Here is a 21,464-nt window from a genome sequence, read left to right on the forward strand (position 1 = left end):
TTGCTGGTAGATGACTACAAGTCTGGGCATCTTTCTGTCTACTTCATTGTCTAAGTCCTTGCTGTCTATTACCTGTCCCTGGATAAGATCTGGTGGCTTCAATTCGCCTACACTTGTGGTACCGAGGCCAACTATGTCGGCATGGTCTGTGGCTTACTAAGTGAACAACAGCTGCGACGACCCTAACTAGGGCTTGAGATCTTGATCATATAATTTTTCTTGTTATTTTTGTCAGCGGAATAGACACACATACATCATGGACTGGACATATTTCGACTGTTGAAGAACTCGGTCTCGCGCAAACAGCCCGGCTCGAGATACGGGCTGCCTCACTGGGGCCCCCCTCTGTGTTCTGAATTTGGACGCCTGTTCCACGACCGCTGTGCCTGTCGGCCTCTCAATTCTACGTAATTCTACCAATCGTTTGATTCTATTTGCCGAATTGCTACATGCTTGGGTGTATGCTTTGCCTTGACATTATTGCATCCCGTAGAGCTCGGCTTTGCTAGGATTGACGTCCTGAACAAGCCACAAGGCCACCCTGGACAAACAGCCTGACCGGAACCGTGCTGCCTCCCGGGAAGGAATGGAGAAAGTCAATTTTGAGCAAGGCCTATGTTCCTATTCTCGTAGAACCGGCCTTGACATTTGTTCATAAACGGCATCTCTTGCGTCGGCTTGTCGCTTGCTCCGACTGACACGTCGGTATGCATACCTGGCCGTGTGACCAGTTCGATATGATCTACGACGGCCCCCCACGACCGGTATAGAATGCTGCATATCCTCATGGATGATGCTGAACAACCGATGCCAGGCTTTCTCCAGGAACGGCCCAATCCAATGCCTCTGTCTCGCACTGTCTCGTAACGTTGCGCACATCCAGCCCCCGAGGTGTTCTATTAGGCTTCCATCTCCGGAAAGGAGTGCTTGGTGACAGCGGGACCCTAGAGGCTTTGCAGATCCTTCTAATCCTTCGGGTGCCTAAAGCAGGGGCTTTTGGCTCATGGATCGCCGCGGGCAGGATTCAAAGTGGTGACACCGCGGGATGCTTGCATGACACTGAGACGAAACCCACATGCCTAGGGAACCGACCCTGAGGCTTGGTCGTCGTGCCTGGTTACTGACACATGCATGTACTATTAAGTAACAGACTGCGGATCCTTGCCAAGATGCTTGTGCTCCCGGTGAGGCATCCTGCCTTTCAGATGTCACCATCTGGGAACGATAAGGTACGCTGTCAATGTGACGTTGTTTCTGGGGAAGAGATTCGTGCCCTCGGGCGACTTGAGAACAGACGAGCAGCCATTTGGACAGAACCAATAATGTCCAATGTGCTTGGATTGGCCGTTCCGCAGAAGACCCCGTCAACAAGCTTTCTTTGGCGGGTCCCTGGACAAAATTGACATGGCTTGCTCAGACGCAGATCGATCACTTTCGACCGACAGCCATCTCGTCACGAACACTCCCATACCCCCAAAATATCCTCGGCATAATGGTTGGGTTCAATTATAACATATCCATGTTAACAAGGGTAACCTCATCATTACCCACCTAAGTACGACGCCAACGTGCCTAGATATCTATTGTCAAATCAAACACGTTGCTCTTGGTCTCAGGGAAGAGAGGAAAACCTCCATCACCCGAGAGGCGAGCTGAAGGCGTTTCCGGTCAGTAAAATAACTCGCCCATTGTTTTTTCCCGTTTGTGTCCCGCGCGCAGACAAAGGTACCACAGCCCAGTATTCTGAGCTCGAGCTTGTGGCAGTTCAGCGGATGGCACATCCAATGAGCATGCCTGTGCGACAGAGATCGGCTCGTAATTTTTCTATATTTACGTGGCAACTGCGGAAGGCAGTGTATTGGAGTTCGCGTGCAACCTATCCATATCCTGCCCCCAAATTTGCGGCATCAAACGACTGGCCCTCGGAGAATCCGTTCGAAAGGTCTCTGAAGGCAACCGGGAGCCCCATTTTGTCTGAAATTGACACTCTCTGAATCTATTGTCAAGTTACAGTGTGCTGTCAAAGCGCGAGAGACACGCACGCGCGTGCCAAAGCCAAGGACATAGCGGCATGGGTCCTCCGCGAGATACTGTGACGGCACTGACGGAATTCGCCCACTCCGTCTGGTCAAGAACACAGAGTGTGTCTTGATGTAGCTGGTCCTCTACGAGTTTCCCATACATGATTCCTACCAAATTGTGGTTAAGGAATTTTCGTTCGTGATTCTGGCGCTCCAAACATGCGACATCGCTCTGTGAATCTCGTAGGTGGACAAGCCAGACAGGACGAAGGGACGGACGGCTTCACTGGCGCCTGCCTACTTGACGGGCCCCATATACAGTCAAAGTTTCGATAAGTCTAGGAAGTTAGAAGGGTTTATGAATTCTTCACCTATTCAAATTACCAGAGATATCCCTCAGGAGTTATGACTATTTCATTGTTTGGGCGGGATCGTCCAATCCGGTTCACAATCCGTGAGCTCCAGTCACCGTGACATCAAGTCAGAAGGGATCGCGCTTTCCTTCACTCGACAGAGAAACAGAGGTTCTATTTGGGACATTCGCCGGCTGATTCTTCTTCTGCACATATTTCTCATCCTCCGCATGCCGTCAGAGAACAGCATCGCAGGACCGTGCCTTGTTCAACGCCGTTTTGAGTGGTCACCCATGACACACATAGCTGCCTCCCCGTGTGCCGCTCACCAAAATAAAAATCGGCGGCAGCACCAGTCGGATGAACACAATGCCAGCCCAAGACAAATCATCGGGCATTGAGCATGTCAAGCAAGTGTCACTCTTTCGCAGTATGTTGTTCGACTTGGGAATGTCGCTCACTGACAGCATTCAAGGCCGCAACATGAAATCAATCCCCACATAGAGAAAGCAATTCATCACTCTACGGCAATTCACGGTACCGACCTTACGGCCAACCTTGATGCCAAGATCAAGAACCCGCTTGCCGGAATCCCCAAGCACGAGCTCATGTCCCAAGTTGAAGACTTTGCTGATGAGAAATGTCTCGTCGAGTACACCGATATCTTGAAGAAAGGGGCGTTGATCGCCCAGGATCCTGAGAATTACGACAATATTCTCGGAGAGCACCAGCTTACCCAAGAAGAATGTATGGCCCTGCAGGCCGAGGTAAAACACAAATGGAGAGTTCCAAAGATGCTCTACCTGACTATAATCACCTGCTCCATCGGCGCCGCCGTCCAGGGCTGGGATCAGGAGGGTAGCAATGGCGCGAACCTGTCCTTCCCCCAGGCACTCGGACTCGACTTGAATACCACGTTTGGGACATACATTCAAGGACTGATCAACTCCGGTCCTTATATTGGCAGCGCGTAAGTTTGTCTCCATTCACTAATCGTACAATAGACTGACGTGAAACAGCCTTGTTGGATGTTGGGCATCTGACCCCCTGAATTTCTATTTTGGACGAAGAGGCATGTAACACATCTATGGCTTTCACTGATGCCATGCTCTAACAAGATCACCAGGAGCCATCTTCATTGCGGCAAACTTCTGCTTCTGGCCTGTGATCGGCAGTGCCTGCGCTCGAACATGGCAACAGCTTCTTGTCTGCCGTCTTCTTCTAGGCGTCGGGATGGGCGTAAAGGGAAGCAGCGTCCCCATTTTTGCAGCCGAAAACTCTCCTGCTGCCATCCGGGGGGCTCTTGTCATGACATGGCGTAAGGATCTTTGACAGCTAACAATCTGCTGACCCTGCTAACATCTGATTACAAGAGTTATGGACTGCCTTCGGTATCTGTCTCGGAACGTGCGCAAACCTCGTTGTTGGCAGCACCGGCGCGATCTCGTGGCGGCTCCAGTTTGGCAGTGCTTTCATCCCAGCTGTGCCTCTGATGGTTTTTATCTTCTTCTGCCCCGAGTCTCCTCGATGGTACATGAAGAAAAATCGCTACCCGCAAGCAATGAAGTCACTTCTCAGACTGCGGAACCATCCTGTCCAGGCAGCTCGTGACCTTTACTGTATTTACGCTCAGCTCGAGGTTGAAAGAGAGATCATCCACGGTTCGACCTATATACAGCGCTGCATCGAGCTATTTACTGTCCCGCGCCTCCGACGTGCCACCTTGGCCTCTTTTGTCGTCATGATCGCCCAGCAAATGTGCGGGATCAACATTATCGCATTTTATTCATCCTCAATCTTCGAGCAGGCTGGCACCTCCGCTTACACCGCCCTCCTCGCCTCGTTCGGCTTCGGTCTCGTCAAGTTTGTCTTTGCCTGGCCGGCTATCTGGACCATAGACACCTTTGGTCGGCGATCTCTCCTCTTGTTTACATTTCCAAACGTAAGCTCTTTCGATCAGACTTTGTCCCCTGGCAAATTCTAACCTTTCAGATGGCCTGGGCCCTCCTTGCTGCGGGTCTTTGCAACCTCATTCCGGGGCCGGGATCCGTTCATCTTGGCCTCGTCGCACTCTTCATTTACATCTTTGCAAGCTTCTACTCGCCTGGCGAGGGCCCCGTGCCCTTCGTATATTCCGCCGAGGTCTTCCCCTTGTCTCACCGTGAAGTCGGAATGGCCTGGGCAGTCGCAACCTGCTTCTTCTGGGCATCCGTCCTCACTGTTTCGTTTCCAGCCATTCTCAAGGCGCTCGGTGTCGTGGGTGCTTTCTGTTTGTATGCGGGCTTCAACCTGATTGCTTTTGCCATGATATTCCTCTGTGTGCCCGAGACGAAGCAGCGCACACTCGAAGAGTTGGACTACGTATTTGCGGTGCCGACCCGTACCTTCATCAAGTACCAACTCAATGCCTGGCTGCCATGGTTCATTAAACGCCATGTGCTCTTCAACAGGAGCGCGGAACTTAAGCCGCTGTATCATTTTGACAGTGTTGGAAGGACCGTGAGCGAGGAGGAGAGTGATAGCATTGATTCCAAGGCACAGGCTTACCTCAAGGAGGACCGTGCTGAGAAAAAAGTCAGTTTCGTAGCGCAATGATGGGCTGCGTCACGTAGTTGTTGTCGCCTTGCTTGGTTAGATGAGGAGGAGAAGCCTGACCTGGAATTAAGCTTGGATGAGCACTATTGGGGGCACATCTTTCTGTCGGACATGATATATCGATTTCTTTCTCCTGTGTAGTACCACGTCTTGACTGTATCTCTACAGACGTGTTCAATAGGTATAGCATAGGTTTTATGTGGGCAAGCATCCGGCTCAATGAGAATAATAAGGCCTCTGTTCGCAAGTCTAGGCAGTAACTGTAACATTTTCTACTTACGTCCATCAATTAGAAACAATCCAGAAGAATCCCCCTAATTACCATGGCGCAGCAGGATGGGACTGGTGTGATGACTGACAGTCTATGATGAGCCGCCCCCGCCACAAGGCCCTGAGCTCTCAAAAGCTTGAGAGACTAGGAAGCGAACTCTTTTCTTCTCTCTTATTCTTAACTTGACCAGGTTTCATTCTGAATCTACAATATTGAACGAGGATTTAGAGCATTTCTTTTTTGTATGTCTCTCTGTGACAGCGTCATTCCGACAACTTGATGCTTTCTTGATATGCTGCGACTGATATATGTTTTCTGAGTTTTGTAATATTCCAGACTATGCTTGCTTGTTATAATCCACGATCAAGGAGTCATGTACGCTTTCGCTTATCTTTGCTCAACTTGACCAATGTCATCTCATGAAGCCTTTGCTCTCAGACCTCAACTGACTTGAGAAAAGGCTTTTCCTGTGTTAATGTCACTGTATAGATGAAATCATTCTACTCTGCTTCCCCGTCCCCCCTTTTCGTGGTCTAAACTTTGTGCTCCTCGGCAGTGACTCTGATGGTCTCACCTTAGAAAGACGCTGTCAATTGCGCGAAGTCTGTTCTCGGGGCTTGTTAGGAGACAGAAAATGGACTCCAGGAGCCGCTAAGCACACGGCAATCGACATAGTCTAACTTCGCCTTGAATTCGAGCAAGCGGTTTCTCATCATGTCTTGTTGATCTCCTTCTAGGCCCGGCAGATCCTTCTGGTGCTTCACAATTATGTTTACACCTTCTAAAGAAAGGTATGTGTACTGTGGGTGATTCTAAATTGGACTATCTTAAGTAGTTTGATAAGACAAGCGCATATCTGACCGCGGCATAAAGAATCCCAGTTATCTTCAATTTCGTGCCAGTTGCATACTGGCTTATGACTGCATCGAAGAAGTGGCATTCCATCCGGCGCACCCCAGTCTCCGTGGCCGTTGCTTCAGGCAATGCTGCCGACGCCAAGGAATCTCACCGAATCCTATCATCCTATGCTGCCAATGCTACGCTGACGCATTTATAGAACTTGTGATTGTATGCCTAGACAAATATGTAATTACCGAAATAGTTTTTGAAAATTACATCGCTGCCTATGAGAAACCATTTATGTTATGATCTGAGTGTAAATACCCTGAAATTCAGGAATGCAAGCGTCTGTCGACCTTGGTTGTCTACAGTACGTGAGTTGTCGCTTAGATCACGTTGCCTCACAAATCAACGGTCATCATGTCCCTCAATGGCTCCACATCAAGCCGAGTCGTCATCATCGGTGGCGGTCTTGCAGGCATGACGACGGCGTTGGCTTTGCAGCGCGCTGGTCACAGGACGACTGTTCTTGAGCGCATGCCCGAATTTCAAAACGTACGTATACAATCTGGAACCTTATTGACGGATGATGGCTAAAACATGTCAATCAAGTTCGGCGGTGCAATACACCTGCCCCCCAACGCATGCAGGGCGCTGGAATCTCTGGGGATGCTGCCAGCATGCCAGAGAGAAGCTTTCGAGGAGCACCACATCACTCTGATGAGCTACTCCGAGGGTACTCTCCTGAAGCGAATGGACCTGGTACCGGATATGCAAACCAAGTATGGCCTACCCTACCTCAGCGTTGGGCGCGCCCCTCTGCACCGCGCCTTAGTGGACGCCGCACTAGCAGCCGGCTGTGTCATTGAATACAGCTGTACGTTCACGTCGATCGACTTCAGCGCGAGCACCGTGTCTCTCGCAGACGGTCGGGTACTGGAAGCGGACCTTGTCGTCGGTGCAGACGGCGAGGGTTCGCAGTGTCGCGCTTTGCTGCTGGGACGACCAGACCCGCCCTTTCACTTTGGGCACAAGGTCTTCTCGTGCCAGATCGCCCTTTCAGACCTACGAGAAGACCCTGCCCTGGCTGACTTAGCCGGAGACCCGGGAACGCGTTGGTGGTTGGGCCCCGGCACGATGGCCATCGGCACCATTCCGGGCGGACCAGCTCAACACATGAATTTGATGGGTGGTCTCCCTGAGTCCGAGGACACCCCCGTGCAGGGCCATCCAGTTCCGGCGACTAAGGAGGAAGTCAAGCGTGTCTTTCAGTCCTGGGATCCTAGGATTTCTAAGCTTGTCGACCTCTCCGTCGGCTGCGTCAAGTGGACATCGACCGCCACGGCGGTGCTGAATGACGGCTGGGGCTCACCTTCCGGCCGGTTTGTCCTGCTAGGCGATGCGGCGCATGCAATGACCCCGTATCTGGCACAGGGCGCAGCACAGGGTATCGAAGATGCCATTGCCCTGGGTGCCTTGCTCTCGCACGTCACGAACAGTTCAGATGTTCCCCGAGCGTTGCGCATCTTCCAAGAGGTACGCGAGCCACGGTGTAGTAGACTCAAGGAAGTCAGTATGAAGTTGCGGGATGTGTATTGCATGCACGACGGGCCTGGGCAGCAGAAGAGAGACCATGAGCTCTTACACACCGAGTTGGGTCCCGGATTCGTTATCCCATGGCTTGACCCTGAGTTTCAAAACTGGATGTATTCGTATGATATTGCGAAGGAGGCGCATCAGGCTTGGCTCACCTCTGAACATTCTCAGTAATATTTACCAAGTTACGTTGCACTCAAAACTTGTTACATAGCGAAGAACATCCCCCAATGTACATCGATCAAGAGTTCTCTGCGTTAAAATTCGTTTTCAAGACGCTGCTTGATTGCAACCCATCATCTAGCTTTGCTCATATTGGTCCAGCTCAAAATCGAGTCCCTTTTCTCTCCATTTTTGTAGTTATATAGGCGGGGTATCGCTTTAACGGGGCGCCCCCATTGTACATACCTTGATAATTCACCAGCTCTGCTTACTTTCGGGGCCAGTTTCCCTTTGCTTTTTCACTAGTTTTCCTACATTTGTACTGAAAGTTAGTTACACTTTTCGAGTGGCTCGCACGCAACGATGGCTTGGTTTTCACGCTCGACATACACCCTGCTCGACGGCAGTCCTGCTACACACCCCAGAAACCCAGGGCGATCATCTGTGCTCCTCGCGCTCACCGTGCTGGTGCTATGCTTCACAAGCTTTTTTCTGGGACGTTCTGCAGCCAAAACACCCGTAATATCAAGCATTCCTTCTTGTAAGCATGTCGGAGGTTCGGCGTTTCACCATAGGTGACGTGAAGTTCTCACCATGAATATAGTGGAATCCGGTCAATACACCTTCGTCTACAATCGCACCTTCGCTGAGAGTAGTCCCGAGTCCGATGGCGCCTGGGACACTCTATTCCCACAACAGGCCGGCTACTTTACGCATCCCACCATCGCACCCCACCGCTCGACTTTCTCCGTCTTCCATCTCCTGCACTGCTTGGTAGGCTTATTCCATGAAATTGAGGCCTCTCCAATCACCCCCACCTTGAAATCATCGACCACTGACAAGATCATATCGATCAGAATGGCATCCGCCAGGGGTACTGGGCTGTCCACGATATTGCAGTTGCGGGTGACACCCCGCTCAAAGATGGCGATTTACCAATGATGATCTCACCACCGCATATACGACACTGTATTGATCTGCTGAGGCAGAGCCTCATGTGTAATGCGGACTTGACAGTAGAAGTCAAGGATGACGAAGCTGGTGGCGTCCATGGCTTTGGCACAGAGCACCAATGCGTTGACTGGGATTCACTGTTGTCCTGGACTACAGAATGGGAAACTAGAAAGCCGCAGTCTTGAAGAGGTCTATTAAATTTCACAAATCTATTTCTATTTCTAGCTGCTTTCAAGGGACCCAGATGATTTCCATCACTGCCAATGGAGATGGCACCAGCCGCTTGATGGATGTAAAGTGGAATCTAGAATCTGCTTCTTTTACCAGGCTTCTCCACTCCAGCTCTGACCGTTCTTTGCTGTTGAACATAGCCATCATTGCTATATCCTGACATCTGTGTCTGATTAGCTTGCCGTTGAAAGACCACCCTTGGAAGTTTTTCTGCCTACCTAGCTTGTCTTTCTTGATAAAGCGATGTTGCCCCAGGGGAGGAAATACAATGGTCATTGATGATTAGTCGCGCTCCAGGCTTAAGTGCTGGGACGATATTGCGGAGAATTTTCAGACAGAACTCATCAGGCCAGTCGTGAAGTATCATGCGAAGGAAATACGCATCTGCTCCTTCCACCGGCTGCGCGTCGAAGAAGTCGTGAGCTTGAAAGGTCACATCGGAGGATATGTCACGCTTGGAGAGGATCGTACGACCCTGCTCGACGACATCCGGCATGTCCTGGACAACGACGTGCAAGGAAGGATGTTTCTCTGTCAGCGCAAAAGCGAAGTCCCCACGCGAGCCACCGACGTCTACAACCACCGCGTTGTCCGAAGCCGAGGCGACGGCCCCCCAATCATACGCGTCCAGGGCGGCTGCGGGTTGGAAGCCCGGCATGTTCTGCATAAAGCCCATTGCCCTTGCGAAGCGGCCGGCTCGCTCAGTATCGTTTCCCATTGTCGTGAAGAAGGGCTCATCCGTACGCTCCGCGAGATTGTGCCCGGTCTGGTGCGGCAACACCGTCTCAACTGGCCACTTCTTCAGCGCCGTCACCACGTGCGGTGCAGCCGGCCACATGTCCTCGCATGCGCTGCCAACCCAGTCCATCAGGGGCGGTGAAGTGGCTAGCATGGCTGACAGGGCCGTGTGCGCAACATGGCCTGGTCGTGGCCGGGCGAGGACGTAGTTGGCCACGGCGTGCTCTAACAGGCGGGTCATGGAGTCTTCACGTGCGTTGCATCGTTGTGCAATCTCACTGATAGGGATTTCTCCGTCTAATGGAATGATTTCTGGCACCTTGTATTTGTACAAGGCGTGCAGGCTCACCATGTCATACTGATTCATTTCTTTGTTAGCTGGACATACTATCATGCAGTCGGAGAGAAACGGGCAATAAACATACGGCATGGCCAACCTGGCTGACTAGCCACCCCAGCGGCCCTAGCAAGAGCGCCTGTAATTCGTCTACAGCCGACAATGCAGCATCAAGAGAGTTCTGGAGCCCTGGAGGAAGAGGCAGCTTCGGTGGAGTTCCTGGAGCAAATGACACATTGGGCAGATTGTTCTGCGCCAGGTATGTTTCAATCTCGGTGGTGTGCTGCAGAATTGATGCTGCGAGCTGCACAGTCCTCGCAGTAGGCATTGGCGCATCCATACTTGGGCTGGAAAGTTGAGGTAGTACGAGTGATTGGTGTAACAGACGTTGACTTAGACTGCCAATAGAAGGAAGTAACGGCGTGCCCTATTCTCAATGGAAGACTGTCTCTGTTGTCTTGAATGTAACAACGTCACGTATCCAGACGACATTGCTTCACTGTTCCAGCCTTTCTTCTCCGTAACTAAGCTTATGCAGTAGCATTCGCTGTACTTGGCCCTTTTGCCAGACATGCAATTTCTGAGGCCTGAATGCCACTTGCAATTAGACGCATCTCCAACTAACCGAGTCAACATTTGAAGCGATACAGTCACTCTGACCCAATCTACCAACCACCCGCACGTTCCTAGAGGATTTCTACCTAGTTACTATTGCCAACAGTTTGTCCGCGCCGCATGACTGCTGGGTGAAGGGTGTGAAGCTTTCACTAGTTGATCGATAGAAGAAAATCCTACCATATCATGTCACCTTGACCTTAGCAGCCCGCAGGAATGCATGTAACATAGAACCTTGGAGGCGATCCACTTTGCTGAAGTTGGTAGCATCGGCGTCTAAATGCCGAGCGAGGCGCTCATGTAATATTTGCGATGCCATCAATAATACTCTGTAACAACCATGCAGGCCGTTGCGCGCCTAACCTACCAACGGTCGTATTGCAATACGAAGTCAGCAGCTATAGGATCCTTCCATGTTCTAGGCCGGTGCCAAGCAGGCGTAGGCAGCGGCCCTCCACAAACCTCAGAGCATAGTTAGTCACATTTAAATCACTGACCACGACTGGTGATGGATCAAGTTATTCCGGTGCCAGAACTACTGCCCTGGACCTTTCTACCTCGTTTCTAATCCATCGCTATCATCCCAAGGACGCTAAAATGGACAGCCTACTTCAGCAAATCCAGACGGCCGCATTGCAGGCGGATGCCGCAGGAAGACACAAGGTGCTCGATTTCCTGAGAAGCCTTCAGCTTAAACTTGAGACTCCACACGACGCCCTGTCGCGCTACTCGGGCTTGGTATGTGTGAAAGGCATTCTACCCGAAAGGAAGAACAGGAGGAACATGAAGACCGATGGTTGTGGGACAACTACTAGGTCGGAGCCAAGAAACAGCTGACAATTGCTCCAGCACCTAGAGATCACGGCAGCCCGCATCGCCGAGGATCTCGATATCTTTGAGACCCTCGCCAGCTCCGACAAACCCTTGACGTCGGCCGACCTGGCTGCCAAGAAGGCTGCGTCGCCGTTATTGCTTAGTGAGTTCCGACTGATCCGCTATCTCTGCTTACAGATGGATGAACTATTGGGACTGACCCCGGCATCACGTCACCTTCTCTAGGCCGCATCCTCCGATACCTTGCGTCTGTTGGCATGGTCACCGAGTCAGGCCCGGATTCCTTCACTGCCAACGCGCTGACCAAGACGCTGGCACAACCCGGCTACCGAGGTGGCATCTATCACTTTTTTGACAACTGCGGGCCTGTCTTCCAGGCCCTCCCGGCCTTTCTCGCCGAGACCAAGTATCAAGACGTCAGCGATGCCGCCCACACGGCGTTCCAGAAGGCCTTCCCAACGGAGCTGCCTGCCTTCATGTGGCTGCCCACCCAGCCAGAACGCTTCGGTCCCTTGCAGCAGGTCATGACTGTCCAGGGCGCTATCGGTGTTCCCTGGTTCACTGTCTTCCCCTTCGAGCGCGAGCTGGCGGGCTTCGATGGTCAGCATGTCCTCGTCGACGTCGGTGGTGGCTTCGGCCACCAATGTGCTGCCCTGCTCGGCGCCTTCCCGCAGCTGAAGGGCAAGCTCGTACTTCAGGATCTCCCGCAGGCGCTGGCCCACCTGCCCCCCGGCATGACCATTCCCGAGGGCATCGAGGCGGTGCCCCACGACTTCTTCCAGGAGCAGCCGGTCAAGGGTGCCCGCTTCTACTACCTGCGCCAGATCCTGCACGACTGGCCTGACGACAAGTGCGTCGCTATACTGAAACAGCTCATCGCGGCCTTAGGCCCACAATCGCAGATTCTCATCGACGAGATGGTTCTGCCCGATGCCGGTGTCACCTGGGAGGCGGCCACCCTTGACCTCACTATGATGTCGTCGCTGGGCTCGCGCGAGCGTACTGTCAAGGAGTGGAATACTCTCCTCGACCAGGCTGGCCTCAAGGTTCAAAGCATCCACACCTACCTACCTCGCCGCCAGGACTCCATCATCCAAGCTGTGCCAAAATAGACAGAAAAGGTCGGTCCGTGATTTTGGCCTGCCGAACGTGGAATTTGAGACATGTCTGTATTAAGAACTAGCAAACTTAGTATTAGGCTACCTAGGTATCGTGAATGAAATTGAATTCTGGTTTATTCATGCACCCTCATATTTGATATTGTCGTGGTCAACACCGTGAAGGCTTTTAATCCAGGTAGATAACGTTCAATAATCGAGGCCGTAGATTTATTTGAATCTGAATCTAGATAAACTTATGCACTCCAGTCAGACCGAACAGGCAGGACATTTTGCGATGTAGCACCATCGACTCCAACAGTGTACATATTGAGATCAGTCAACAATTACTTCTGATGTCAATTCCCCTATGCATCATCCTCGCCCATGCTCGTCCACGGCAGCTTGTCAACAGCCTCCTCGCCATCATTTCCGTTCCCCTCCAAAAGAGGGTTCTTCAGGCTCACAATCTCATCGCGGCTAACCACACGATCCTCATGCGACCTGGTCAGAGCATCCCAGTCCACACACCGATGCGGGACACGCTTGGTGTTGAGCATCGGGTGCGGGAGCTTCTCGTCCCACTTGAAGACCGCCAAGGCACTGGTGTCGGCGCCGCAGATGGCCGCGTTGCGCAGCCAGTCGAGACAGTGGTCGATGTGGACCATCTGGTGCCGGTGCTCGTGCGCCGTCATGTTGGGGAAGTAGTGCTCGCGCCAACTCCACTGCCGCAGCATCTTGACGCAGTGAAGCTCATGGAAGACACCCAACCATGCCAGGTAGCCACCACCGGGGAGCGCGACTGACGTCTGATTATGCCGTGCCAGCTCGTCACCCGTCACGCGCACGCTCATGTTGTTGAGAAGTGTGTGCCACGCTGCGTCACTCTCGGGCGTCGGCTCCCCTGCGTAGGGACTGTTGACGAAGTTGTCGTACAGGCGGAACTTGTAACGCACGTCCAGGCCCGCGAAAGCTATGGTTGTTAGTGTATGTCATGCAGTGGCTCTGTAACAGCGAGGGCTGGCTCGGGATATACTTACCATGAATATCAGTATCAGATTCTGGGCCGACGTTCTGGCGAATTACGGCGTAGGAGATGGCAGTGTAGATGGTAATGAGCACGACTTGTACCGCGATGGCGCAGATCCACCAGCGGCGAGAGGATGGCTTCACGTAACTCGTGACTTCATGATAGCTAGTGACACTACTACTAGCATCATCGCAATCGCCCTCGAGGAGCAGCTCTTTCTCATGAGCGGACATCTCTAAGGTCATGTAATGTGTAGCTCTCAATGGAGTTGTGTATAGACACAGGGATGAACCGGCCTGAACATAAACACACAGTAGAGGGAGAGAGATCGAACTGAGGGGTGGTTCCTGTTTCTGAAGACCGAGCGACGGGACAAGAGCACCTACCTACCCTCCCCACCCTACATCCTATCCTGATTTGAAGCATATCTCAATATGATCTCTAATATACTTGTCAGCTGAAGGATTGCATTAGCTCTCTTACATTGCGAAGTAGCGGTGGCTCTGAAAAGAGCAACTGAGCAGGCCTCTGCATCCCACACAGCGATCCGCGCCGCGGGGACCACGGCCCAGTCCTGTTCAAGATGATGTTGGTTCACGCCTAGGAATCGTCACAGTGTATAAAGCCCTGCGACCCTCGCTCTACCAAAACCAGCAAGAGACACAGCCATCTTTCATCGGCTCTCCTCGACTGTTCTGGATCCAGACCAAAGCCACAAAGAGAAACGATCCACCACCATCATGAAGTCTGCAATTCTGATTCTCATGGCTGCTGCCATGAGTGTCCTGGCTAGTCCAGTTCCCGGTACGTAGCTGAGTGAACCTCTACTTATCTCTGCCGCTCCCACACTAATACCGCGAAAGGCGACGTGGACGATATCATCGTCTACCCCGAGCCGGACGTCGACGATGGCATAGTGTACCCTGAGCCTGACCCAGACTCGGGAATCATCTACCCGGACCTTTACACCGACGACTAGATACATGGGGCTGAATGAGGAGGCGGCGGCAGTTATTGGTTTCTGATGGAGCAATTCAAGTTGATTTCCATAGCCCTAATTTTCGCGCAGTCGGATTGTCTCAGTGCTAGCTTGGGGATTCATCACAATGTTTTTCACAATTTGATTTATCCCACTGAATGCAAATGCACATCTCGCCTGATAAAGTGTGTCCAACAAAATCGCAGTGCTGCTGATCATAATATTGTACTGCTTGTTTCTTCGCATTTTGAGGTGATCAAATATCCCATCAGGGTACGTGCAATTCCGATAATTATCTTTGACAGCCTCTCAGGCAAAATGTCGCAGTGGGAGCCTTGTCTGAACCGGTTTCTGATCCTGCAAGATCACCTTTGAGGATCAGATTTGAAGTGCTGAACAAGCCTTAGATCAGCATCCTAAGCGATGTTCTGGGTGGGAGCCGCAACGTCCTTCAAGATCCTCCCGATCCTTTCTGTATGCGCACGTGCAAGCCGTTGACTCGCGGTTGTTGCTCCTCTCGTCTCACCCACAGGGTATCACTGTAAGGAAGCGGCACAGTTGAGGTCTGACCCTAGTATGTCGTATGATTTCCCCGCAGGCACGTTTTCGCGATCGGTTGGTGAACGGCCCGACTGAATCATGGTCATGTCGAGTATGTTGGTTGCTGTCAATATTGTAAGCACTAGATGCTCATTCTCGGCCGGGTTCCTCAATACGGAATGCCCCCTGCTTTCGTCTTCAATTATCTATATGCAATAATCCGGTAGAAAATATGGTTGGATTGGTTGAAGTAACATTCAATTATTAATAGTCTGCTGCTTTTGAAGATATCGAAGTGAAACTTCGTGGGATCAGCTGAAGATTCTATCCGCTATCAGCATTGAGGCTCAGCTATGCATCTGTCTTTTTATTGGTGACGTCCTCTGTTATATTGGGGTATGGTTTCTTGTACGTACCTTCCAACCGCCACATCGACCAACAGCGCTGAAGAGATGTGGCAATAGTTTTCCTAAAGGATTGTGCGGAAAGATCAGGTAGCTTCTGGATTCAAGCCTCAAATCCTGGGCTGTGCCAACGGGCCGCTATGAGCATGTCCAAATACGGAACTTCTATTTTCGACGCCTCAATCAGGAAGCACTCGATGAAGTAGGATAACTTGCGCCGAGAATTTAATCTAAATGATGGTCATCACCCTGCATGTTTCACTGCATTCGCGCGTCTGCTCTGCTGCTGTCACGGATAACGCCAATACCGCCTTTTTTGCGTCGTAATCAATTCGATACTGCAGCGTACATACAGCATCGCCAAGTAACGGAACGACGCAGGCGAATCATGTCATCTGGCGGGCCTTCCCCTGCTATGCAGGGTCCACTACCTCCGGATGAGGACCGTGGACCCAGGCTCGAAGCGGCGTACTGGACGTGGTCAGCTGTGTCCATTCTTATGCTGTGTCTCCGGTTCTATGCCCGCGTCAAGATCCGGGGTCTTGGATGGGATGACTGGATGATGCTGATAACTGTGGTATGTCAAACCTTACTGAAGCGAACATTTCCTACATCACAGTTGTCTAACCAGTTGTGTGGCAACGCGATAGATTCTTTTCGTCATCACAGCATGTTTCGTGACTTATATGGCTAGTATTGGAGGAGCACGACATGTGTTCTACTTGAGCCCGGAACAGACGATGGAGGCCGTCAAGTGGAGTTGGATCTCCCAGCCGTGGGCCATCTTCCTGTTCGCAACAGGCAAGGCTTCGGTGGCCATTCTTATACTTCGCTTCATGTCACGCAACACGGTCTGGCGCCGGGCCGTGCTGTATTTTATCATCGTGACCATTTTCATCATCAATGCCCTGGGATGCATCTTCACATTTGTCCAATGCGATCCTCCCCGCGCTCTCTGGAACCCGACCATCAAGGCGAAATGCTGGGACCCATCGGTCCAGCAGAATTATAACTACTTCCTCGCCGGTGAGTCGCTCCGCTCTTGCTGCAGCTACGAGCTCGTGCTCCACGCATGGAGAGGCACAACGGTGTTTGCTGACAATGCCACAGCTTGGAATATTGCCGCCGACTTGGTCCTCGCTATTTTACCGGCAACGATTATCAGCAGACTAAACCTACAACGTGGGAAAAAGATTGCGCTTTGTGTATTGCTTGGTCTCGGTGTCATGTAAGTTGGACCTAGTACTATATGTTCTCATATCAAACGGCTAACATATGTTCCAAGTGCCGCCCTCTTCAGCGGTATCAAAGTACGCTACATCGTCGACCTCACCTCCCGAAGTGATTTCACATGTAAGTTGTCAGGCATCCTCCATTACGAAACAACATATCTGACCCTGTACGCATAGGGAGTGCCTACGATATCCAGATGTGGACCGGCGCCGAAGCTTTCGTGATGATTTTCTGTGGTAATATTCCACCACTGCAGCCCCTCTGGGATCGTTACGTCACCCACAAGCTCGACTCTTCCTATGGTCGTACGCCTCTCAAGGGTGGATACAGTGGCTACAGCGGCGGATCTCCGCCCTCGAGCAGGTTCCGCCGCAGCAACTGGCGTGGTATCAGCTCCGCCAAACAGTCCTTGAAGACCCAGGGCAGCGACATAGACCAGCCGCTGCCTATGCAACAACCTCCCATGGGGCAAATTGCGGCGACCACCAATATTGAGGTCCGAATGGGCCCCAAGGGTGTCGCAAATGGTGGCCGAGGGGACTGGGCTTGAGCTTTGCCAAATGCTAGGCTTCTTTGTTGAGGTTGTCAGGATAAGGGGCAGCTCTGTATTGATATCAGTGTAGTGTCTGACCAGCAACGGTGTTTGTATGATGGGTATTGTGAGGTAAACGAGAGTTGTCTGTACTTGAATGTGATCGTAGATATTGATCTTCATACTCCAGAAGCTGGGAACTTGAGGCCGTTACTTCTGATTTTATCAGTTTATAACGCAATTGTGTTCTGGATATTTCTATCAAATTCTTCACATTGCCGACTTCTAAGCCCTAGTCCTGCTACTGAATCTCTAATGCAGGCCATTGAAACGTTGTGTAGAGCGGTTCTACCTGAGGGAACAAGGAGATCCTGAATCCCATTGTTTGGTGCAAAATCATTGTAACCCCCACGAATCTGCCTTGTCTGCCCACTGATTTCAAGCTCTCCTCGACCGTCACAGAGCTAACGACAAAGATTCTCTCGTCACTATCACTCGCGTCATCGATGCTACTCAAAGACCATTACACAATCTTTTCCCGATTTGAAGTTTCTAACTGCAAGGGGTATTGCCTTTTCGGAAGAGAGGTAGCGGTAAGCTGTGAGCAACGTTGAGCCTCGAAAAAGCCCGTACTGTTTTTGAGTAGTGCTCGTGTGACGCTACCACTAATCATGGTAAAAGTGTGGGTGCAGCAATTAGGCGCTATTTATAGCGCTATTACTATGTCCTCTAGTTTAATAACACCTGCTTGGAGGAGCTTGTCGAAAGTGAGATATAAGTGATAGAATTTCCCTAGATAGTCGATATGAGAGCCTGCAAGTTCCCGTATGTCTTGTCGCGCTCGCACAGGCGAAACAGAAGCTACACAAAGAGGACGACAGCTCATATGAAGACGACAATATAGATCGATCCGGCTACAAGCACAGGAACTAGCTGCCGCTCATTCCCATCAAGTGGAGGCGGTGCTGTGGGAGTTGCCGGCTGCTACACAGGCGGCCGTAGAGAGGGACTAGAGAGTCTCGCCTCAGGGCTAAGGCTACATTACGGCTGAGTTGTGATCGATGAAGAGAATGGGAGCCAGGAGGGAAGTATAGTCTCCAGGTCATTCGTACAGGAGACAAAATGGGTCTAGGCATAAGCCGACTCGTTGGTAGAACTGTAAGATAGGTCACATGATCACTCAAAGTAGTCCTTAGGCTGTATCAGACCTCCTATGTTCTATTTAAGTCGATACCTAGATACGCTCGTTCTTCAGAAGTTAAGATACAAGTAAGTCACAAGTAGAAAATAGCCGTTTACCCTTCATTTTATACAAGGAACTTTGGACTGGTACACGATGTCAATGTAGGAGAGCAGGGATTTGTAAGATTAGTCCATCTTCTAAAAACAATCATAGGAGAGATGTTTAGGGTTCAATCAGGTATTTGAGTACATTTTTATCTTTCCATACTGCTGTCACAAACGTTGCTTATCTTATTCTTTCTCGTATTTACCTACAAGGCGAATTTTGACCCTTCTATTCTGCTAAGATAAGCGAAAAGAACAAGCGGCTATTCCATTTACCCAACGGGCTCTTCTTCTTCGTTAGTCACTTAAATACTAGTTCTATGAGCTACCAAAATAATCTGTCGGCGAACAAACCCCAGAGACCTCTCATTCAAAAATTGGCCATAAACATTCTGTCCGGTTATGTACCGGCCTGCCACCTTATTCCACAGATCCCCACAAGAAGATCTATCACATTCTAGCATCGCTGCCTTCGACATAGAGTACCGCGTGCCGGCCGAGACGGAATGAACCGTCGTGGTGTGGAACCATAAGCCGGTGGCGACGGCTACCATTGGTCTCTGAGTGAGCAAGGCAAGGTCGGAAGGCGCTGGATACGTTATCTTCCACAACTTGAGTCTTGGCTGTATGCGGGTTGACCTCGGCTGCTTAGACTATTGTCGGGTTTGAGGAGTTTTGGTTGCGTAGTTCGTCTTCTGTCGCCAGGGAGTGGCGGGTGCATGGGGAAAGTGGTATTGGTGGTGTTGGAGATTGCTGACTGCATTCTCTGCCGTTTCTTGACCGGACACTTTGTTTCCCTCTCCAACCATTGGTACCGAGCTTACAATGCCGGGGATGATGAACGGGCATTTGTAGAGATCGGCATGTTGATGAACCATCAGGTAGTTTTGAGTCCGGAGTACAAAACCAAAGCTTCCCCTCGAAGTGAGCTGCATTGCAAAATGTGATGAAATTATCTTTCGGACATAAACACTTTGGAACAGAGCTTACGTCGTTCTGCAGCCATGAGCGATAAAGAAGTTGCTGTCGATACTCACAGGGTCTCTTCTGATCTGGAGGTGGACAAGAGATTGAAATGGAAACGAGATCTTCTCCTTCTCCCTGTTTTAGGGACAATGTACATGCTTCTCTTTCTCGACAGAACCAATATCGCCAATGCCCGCATCGAAGGCCTTGAGATTGGGTTCAATATGCCGCCAACGGGTTATAACACCGCATTGTGGATTTTCTATATACCTTTCATCCTGGCCGAGATTCCGAGCAACCTTATTCTCATCTCGGGCAAGATCAAACCCAACCTCTTCCTCGGTGGCCAAATGTTCCTCCTCGGTACGCGCTGATGAGGGTGTTGGCCATCTCACTACCCCGAGAAATGACCCTGCAGAAGGTCTTGCTGATTTCCAATGTGTAGGCATTCTAGGTATGTGTCAAGGACTCACAGCAAGCTATCAGGGCCTCTGGGCCATTCGTTTTCTCATGGGGACTTTCGAAAGTGCTCTTCCCGCCGGTGCCGCCTATATGCTGTCCATGTACTATACCAAGCGCGAGTCGTCGATCCGCTTTGCATGGTTCTTCAACTTCGCTCTTGCCGGCCCTATGTTTTCTGGTCTTCTCGCGTACGCGATTGTCAGCTTGGACGGCGCTGGCGGTCTGGAAGGTTGGAGATGGTAAGTCTTGTCTCGGATCGTCCTATTGTACCCCAGCTAAGGATGGGGCTCACATGACTCCAGGATATTCGTCATTGAAGGTCTAATGACCGTCGTCATAGCCGGAATCTGCACGCTGCTTCTCCCGGACTTCCCCCAAAACGCACAATCCTGGTTCCTCAAGTCCGAAGAGCGCGACCGCCTCATCGACGTCCTTGAGGCATCCAGGGGTGCTGAAACCAAGGGGTCCGCCATCGACCAGATCCCACTTTGGAAGGTGCTCATCGACTGGCGCATCCACCTCTTCGCCTGGTGCTTCTTCTGCTGCGACATCACAGCCTCCTCGATCGCCGCCTTCGCGCCGACCATCCTCACCGAGCTGGGCTGGAAATCGACAACTGCGCAGCTTATGAGCATGCCCATCTGGGCATCCGGAATTGTCGCCTCTCTCTCTGCGACGTGGCTGGCCGCTCGTATCAACCTCCGCGCCCCCTTCGTGCTGGGAGGCATCTGTTTCCAGCTCGTCGGCTGGATCATCATGCACGTTTATGTCCCCCAGCCTGGAGTGCGGTACATGGCTCTCTTTTTCATGTCCACCGGTACCTTCTCACAGATGCCTCTTCTCCTCGGCTGGCTTAGCGCTAATTTGCGTGGGCGAAAGTTTATCGCCGTTGGTGTGGCTTGGGTCATCGGCTTTGGAAACTGTGCTAACTTCATCTCGTCTAATATCTTCTTTAAGTGGGAATCCCCTCGATACCCCACAGGATTCACAACAGGGCTAGTGTTCACTATTGTAGGCTTCTTCACGGCTTGTAGCATTTGGGCGTTGCTGGTTTGGAAGAACAAGCGCAGGATCTCGGTTCGACGGCTCATGAGCGAGGAGGAGAAGGAACGGGACGATGAGGTGCATTTCAGGTTTGCTTGCTAGGAGCATAATTCACATAGCTAGATAGCAGTCTTGTCACGATTGAGGAACTGGAGGAGGGCCAGCTAAAGAGGAATGATGCTTCCATGTAGACTATCGTTGAAAAAGCACCCAATACGTCGGAGTGATCGCATAGATAGTCCCAAAGAATTTCCTGGATCCTCCCAAGGTTTCTCGTACTTATACAGTCAGAAAGATCAATTACCTGGGGTTATCCCTACTCATGAGCCTTTTCGGTGAAGCA

At 51.3% G+C, this 21,464-nt stretch overlaps 8 protein-coding genes across 8 annotated transcripts; 6 read left to right on the plus strand and 2 right to left on the minus strand.

Annotated features, from left to right (window-relative positions):
• Positions 1 to 2,743: 2,743 nt before the first annotated feature.
• Positions 2,744 to 4,969, plus strand: J7T55_003619 (uncharacterized protein; the record flags this gene model as incomplete). Its single annotated transcript, XM_053142949.1, has 5 exons — positions 2,744 to 2,804; positions 2,879 to 3,325; positions 3,501 to 3,692; positions 3,748 to 4,316; positions 4,367 to 4,969. 5 exons carry the CDS (start codon positions 2,744 to 2,746, stop codon positions 4,967 to 4,969), a joined length of 1,872 nt encoding a protein of 623 aa, XP_052993868.1.
• A 1,531-nt stretch (positions 4,970 to 6,500) lies between these two features.
• Positions 6,501 to 7,850, plus strand: J7T55_003620 (uncharacterized protein; the record flags this gene model as incomplete). Its single annotated transcript, XM_053142950.1, has 2 exons — positions 6,501 to 6,635; positions 6,693 to 7,850. 2 exons carry the CDS (start codon positions 6,501 to 6,503, stop codon positions 7,848 to 7,850), a joined length of 1,293 nt encoding a protein of 430 aa, XP_052993869.1.
• Positions 7,851 to 8,432: 582 nt separating this feature from the next.
• Positions 8,433 to 8,977, plus strand: J7T55_003621 (uncharacterized protein; the record flags this gene model as incomplete). The annotated part of the gene is made up of 2 exons (XM_053142951.1): positions 8,433 to 8,612; positions 8,696 to 8,977. The coding sequence occupies 2 exons, from the start codon at positions 8,433 to 8,435 to the stop codon at positions 8,975 to 8,977; spliced, it is 462 nt and encodes a 153-aa protein (XP_052993870.1).
• A 46-nt stretch (positions 8,978 to 9,023) lies between these two features.
• Positions 9,024 to 10,438, minus strand: J7T55_003622 (uncharacterized protein; the record flags this gene model as incomplete). Its single annotated transcript, XM_053142952.1, has 3 exons — positions 9,024 to 9,179; positions 9,421 to 10,119; positions 10,187 to 10,438. 3 exons carry the CDS (start codon positions 10,436 to 10,438, stop codon positions 9,024 to 9,026), a joined length of 1,107 nt encoding a protein of 368 aa, XP_052993871.1.
• Positions 10,439 to 11,310: 872 nt separating this feature from the next.
• On the plus strand, positions 11,311 to 12,659 carry J7T55_003623 (uncharacterized protein; the record flags this gene model as incomplete). The annotated part of the gene is made up of 3 exons (XM_053142953.1): positions 11,311 to 11,451; positions 11,563 to 11,689; positions 11,773 to 12,659. 3 exons carry the CDS (start codon positions 11,311 to 11,313, stop codon positions 12,657 to 12,659), a joined length of 1,155 nt encoding a protein of 384 aa, XP_052993872.1.
• Positions 12,660 to 13,012: 353 nt separating this feature from the next.
• On the minus strand, positions 13,013 to 13,907 carry J7T55_003624 (Tat pathway signal sequence; the record flags this gene model as incomplete). Its single annotated transcript, XM_053142954.1, has 2 exons — positions 13,013 to 13,617; positions 13,685 to 13,907. 2 exons carry the CDS (start codon positions 13,905 to 13,907, stop codon positions 13,013 to 13,015), a joined length of 828 nt encoding a protein of 275 aa, XP_052993873.1.
• Positions 13,908 to 15,985: 2,078 nt separating this feature from the next.
• On the plus strand, positions 15,986 to 17,380 carry J7T55_003625 (uncharacterized protein; the record flags this gene model as incomplete). The annotated part of the gene is made up of 4 exons (XM_053142955.1): positions 15,986 to 16,174; positions 16,248 to 16,825; positions 16,883 to 16,950; positions 17,007 to 17,380. The coding sequence occupies 4 exons, from the start codon at positions 15,986 to 15,988 to the stop codon at positions 17,378 to 17,380; spliced, it is 1,209 nt and encodes a 402-aa protein (XP_052993874.1).
• Positions 17,381 to 19,653: 2,273 nt separating this feature from the next.
• Positions 19,654 to 21,223, plus strand: J7T55_003626 (mfs transporter; the record flags this gene model as incomplete). The annotated part of the gene is made up of 3 exons (XM_053142957.1): positions 19,654 to 19,978; positions 20,061 to 20,316; positions 20,380 to 21,223. 3 exons carry the CDS (start codon positions 19,654 to 19,656, stop codon positions 21,221 to 21,223), a joined length of 1,425 nt encoding a protein of 474 aa, XP_052993875.1.
• Between the last annotated feature and the right edge of the window lie 241 nt (positions 21,224 to 21,464).

Source organism: Diaporthe amygdali (assembly GCF_026229845.1).
Source record: "Diaporthe amygdali strain CAA958 chromosome Unknown NODE_13_length_1014660_cov_65_381101, whole genome shotgun sequence".
Lineage (NCBI taxonomy): Eukaryota > Fungi > Ascomycota > Sordariomycetes > Diaporthales > Diaporthaceae > Diaporthe > Diaporthe amygdali.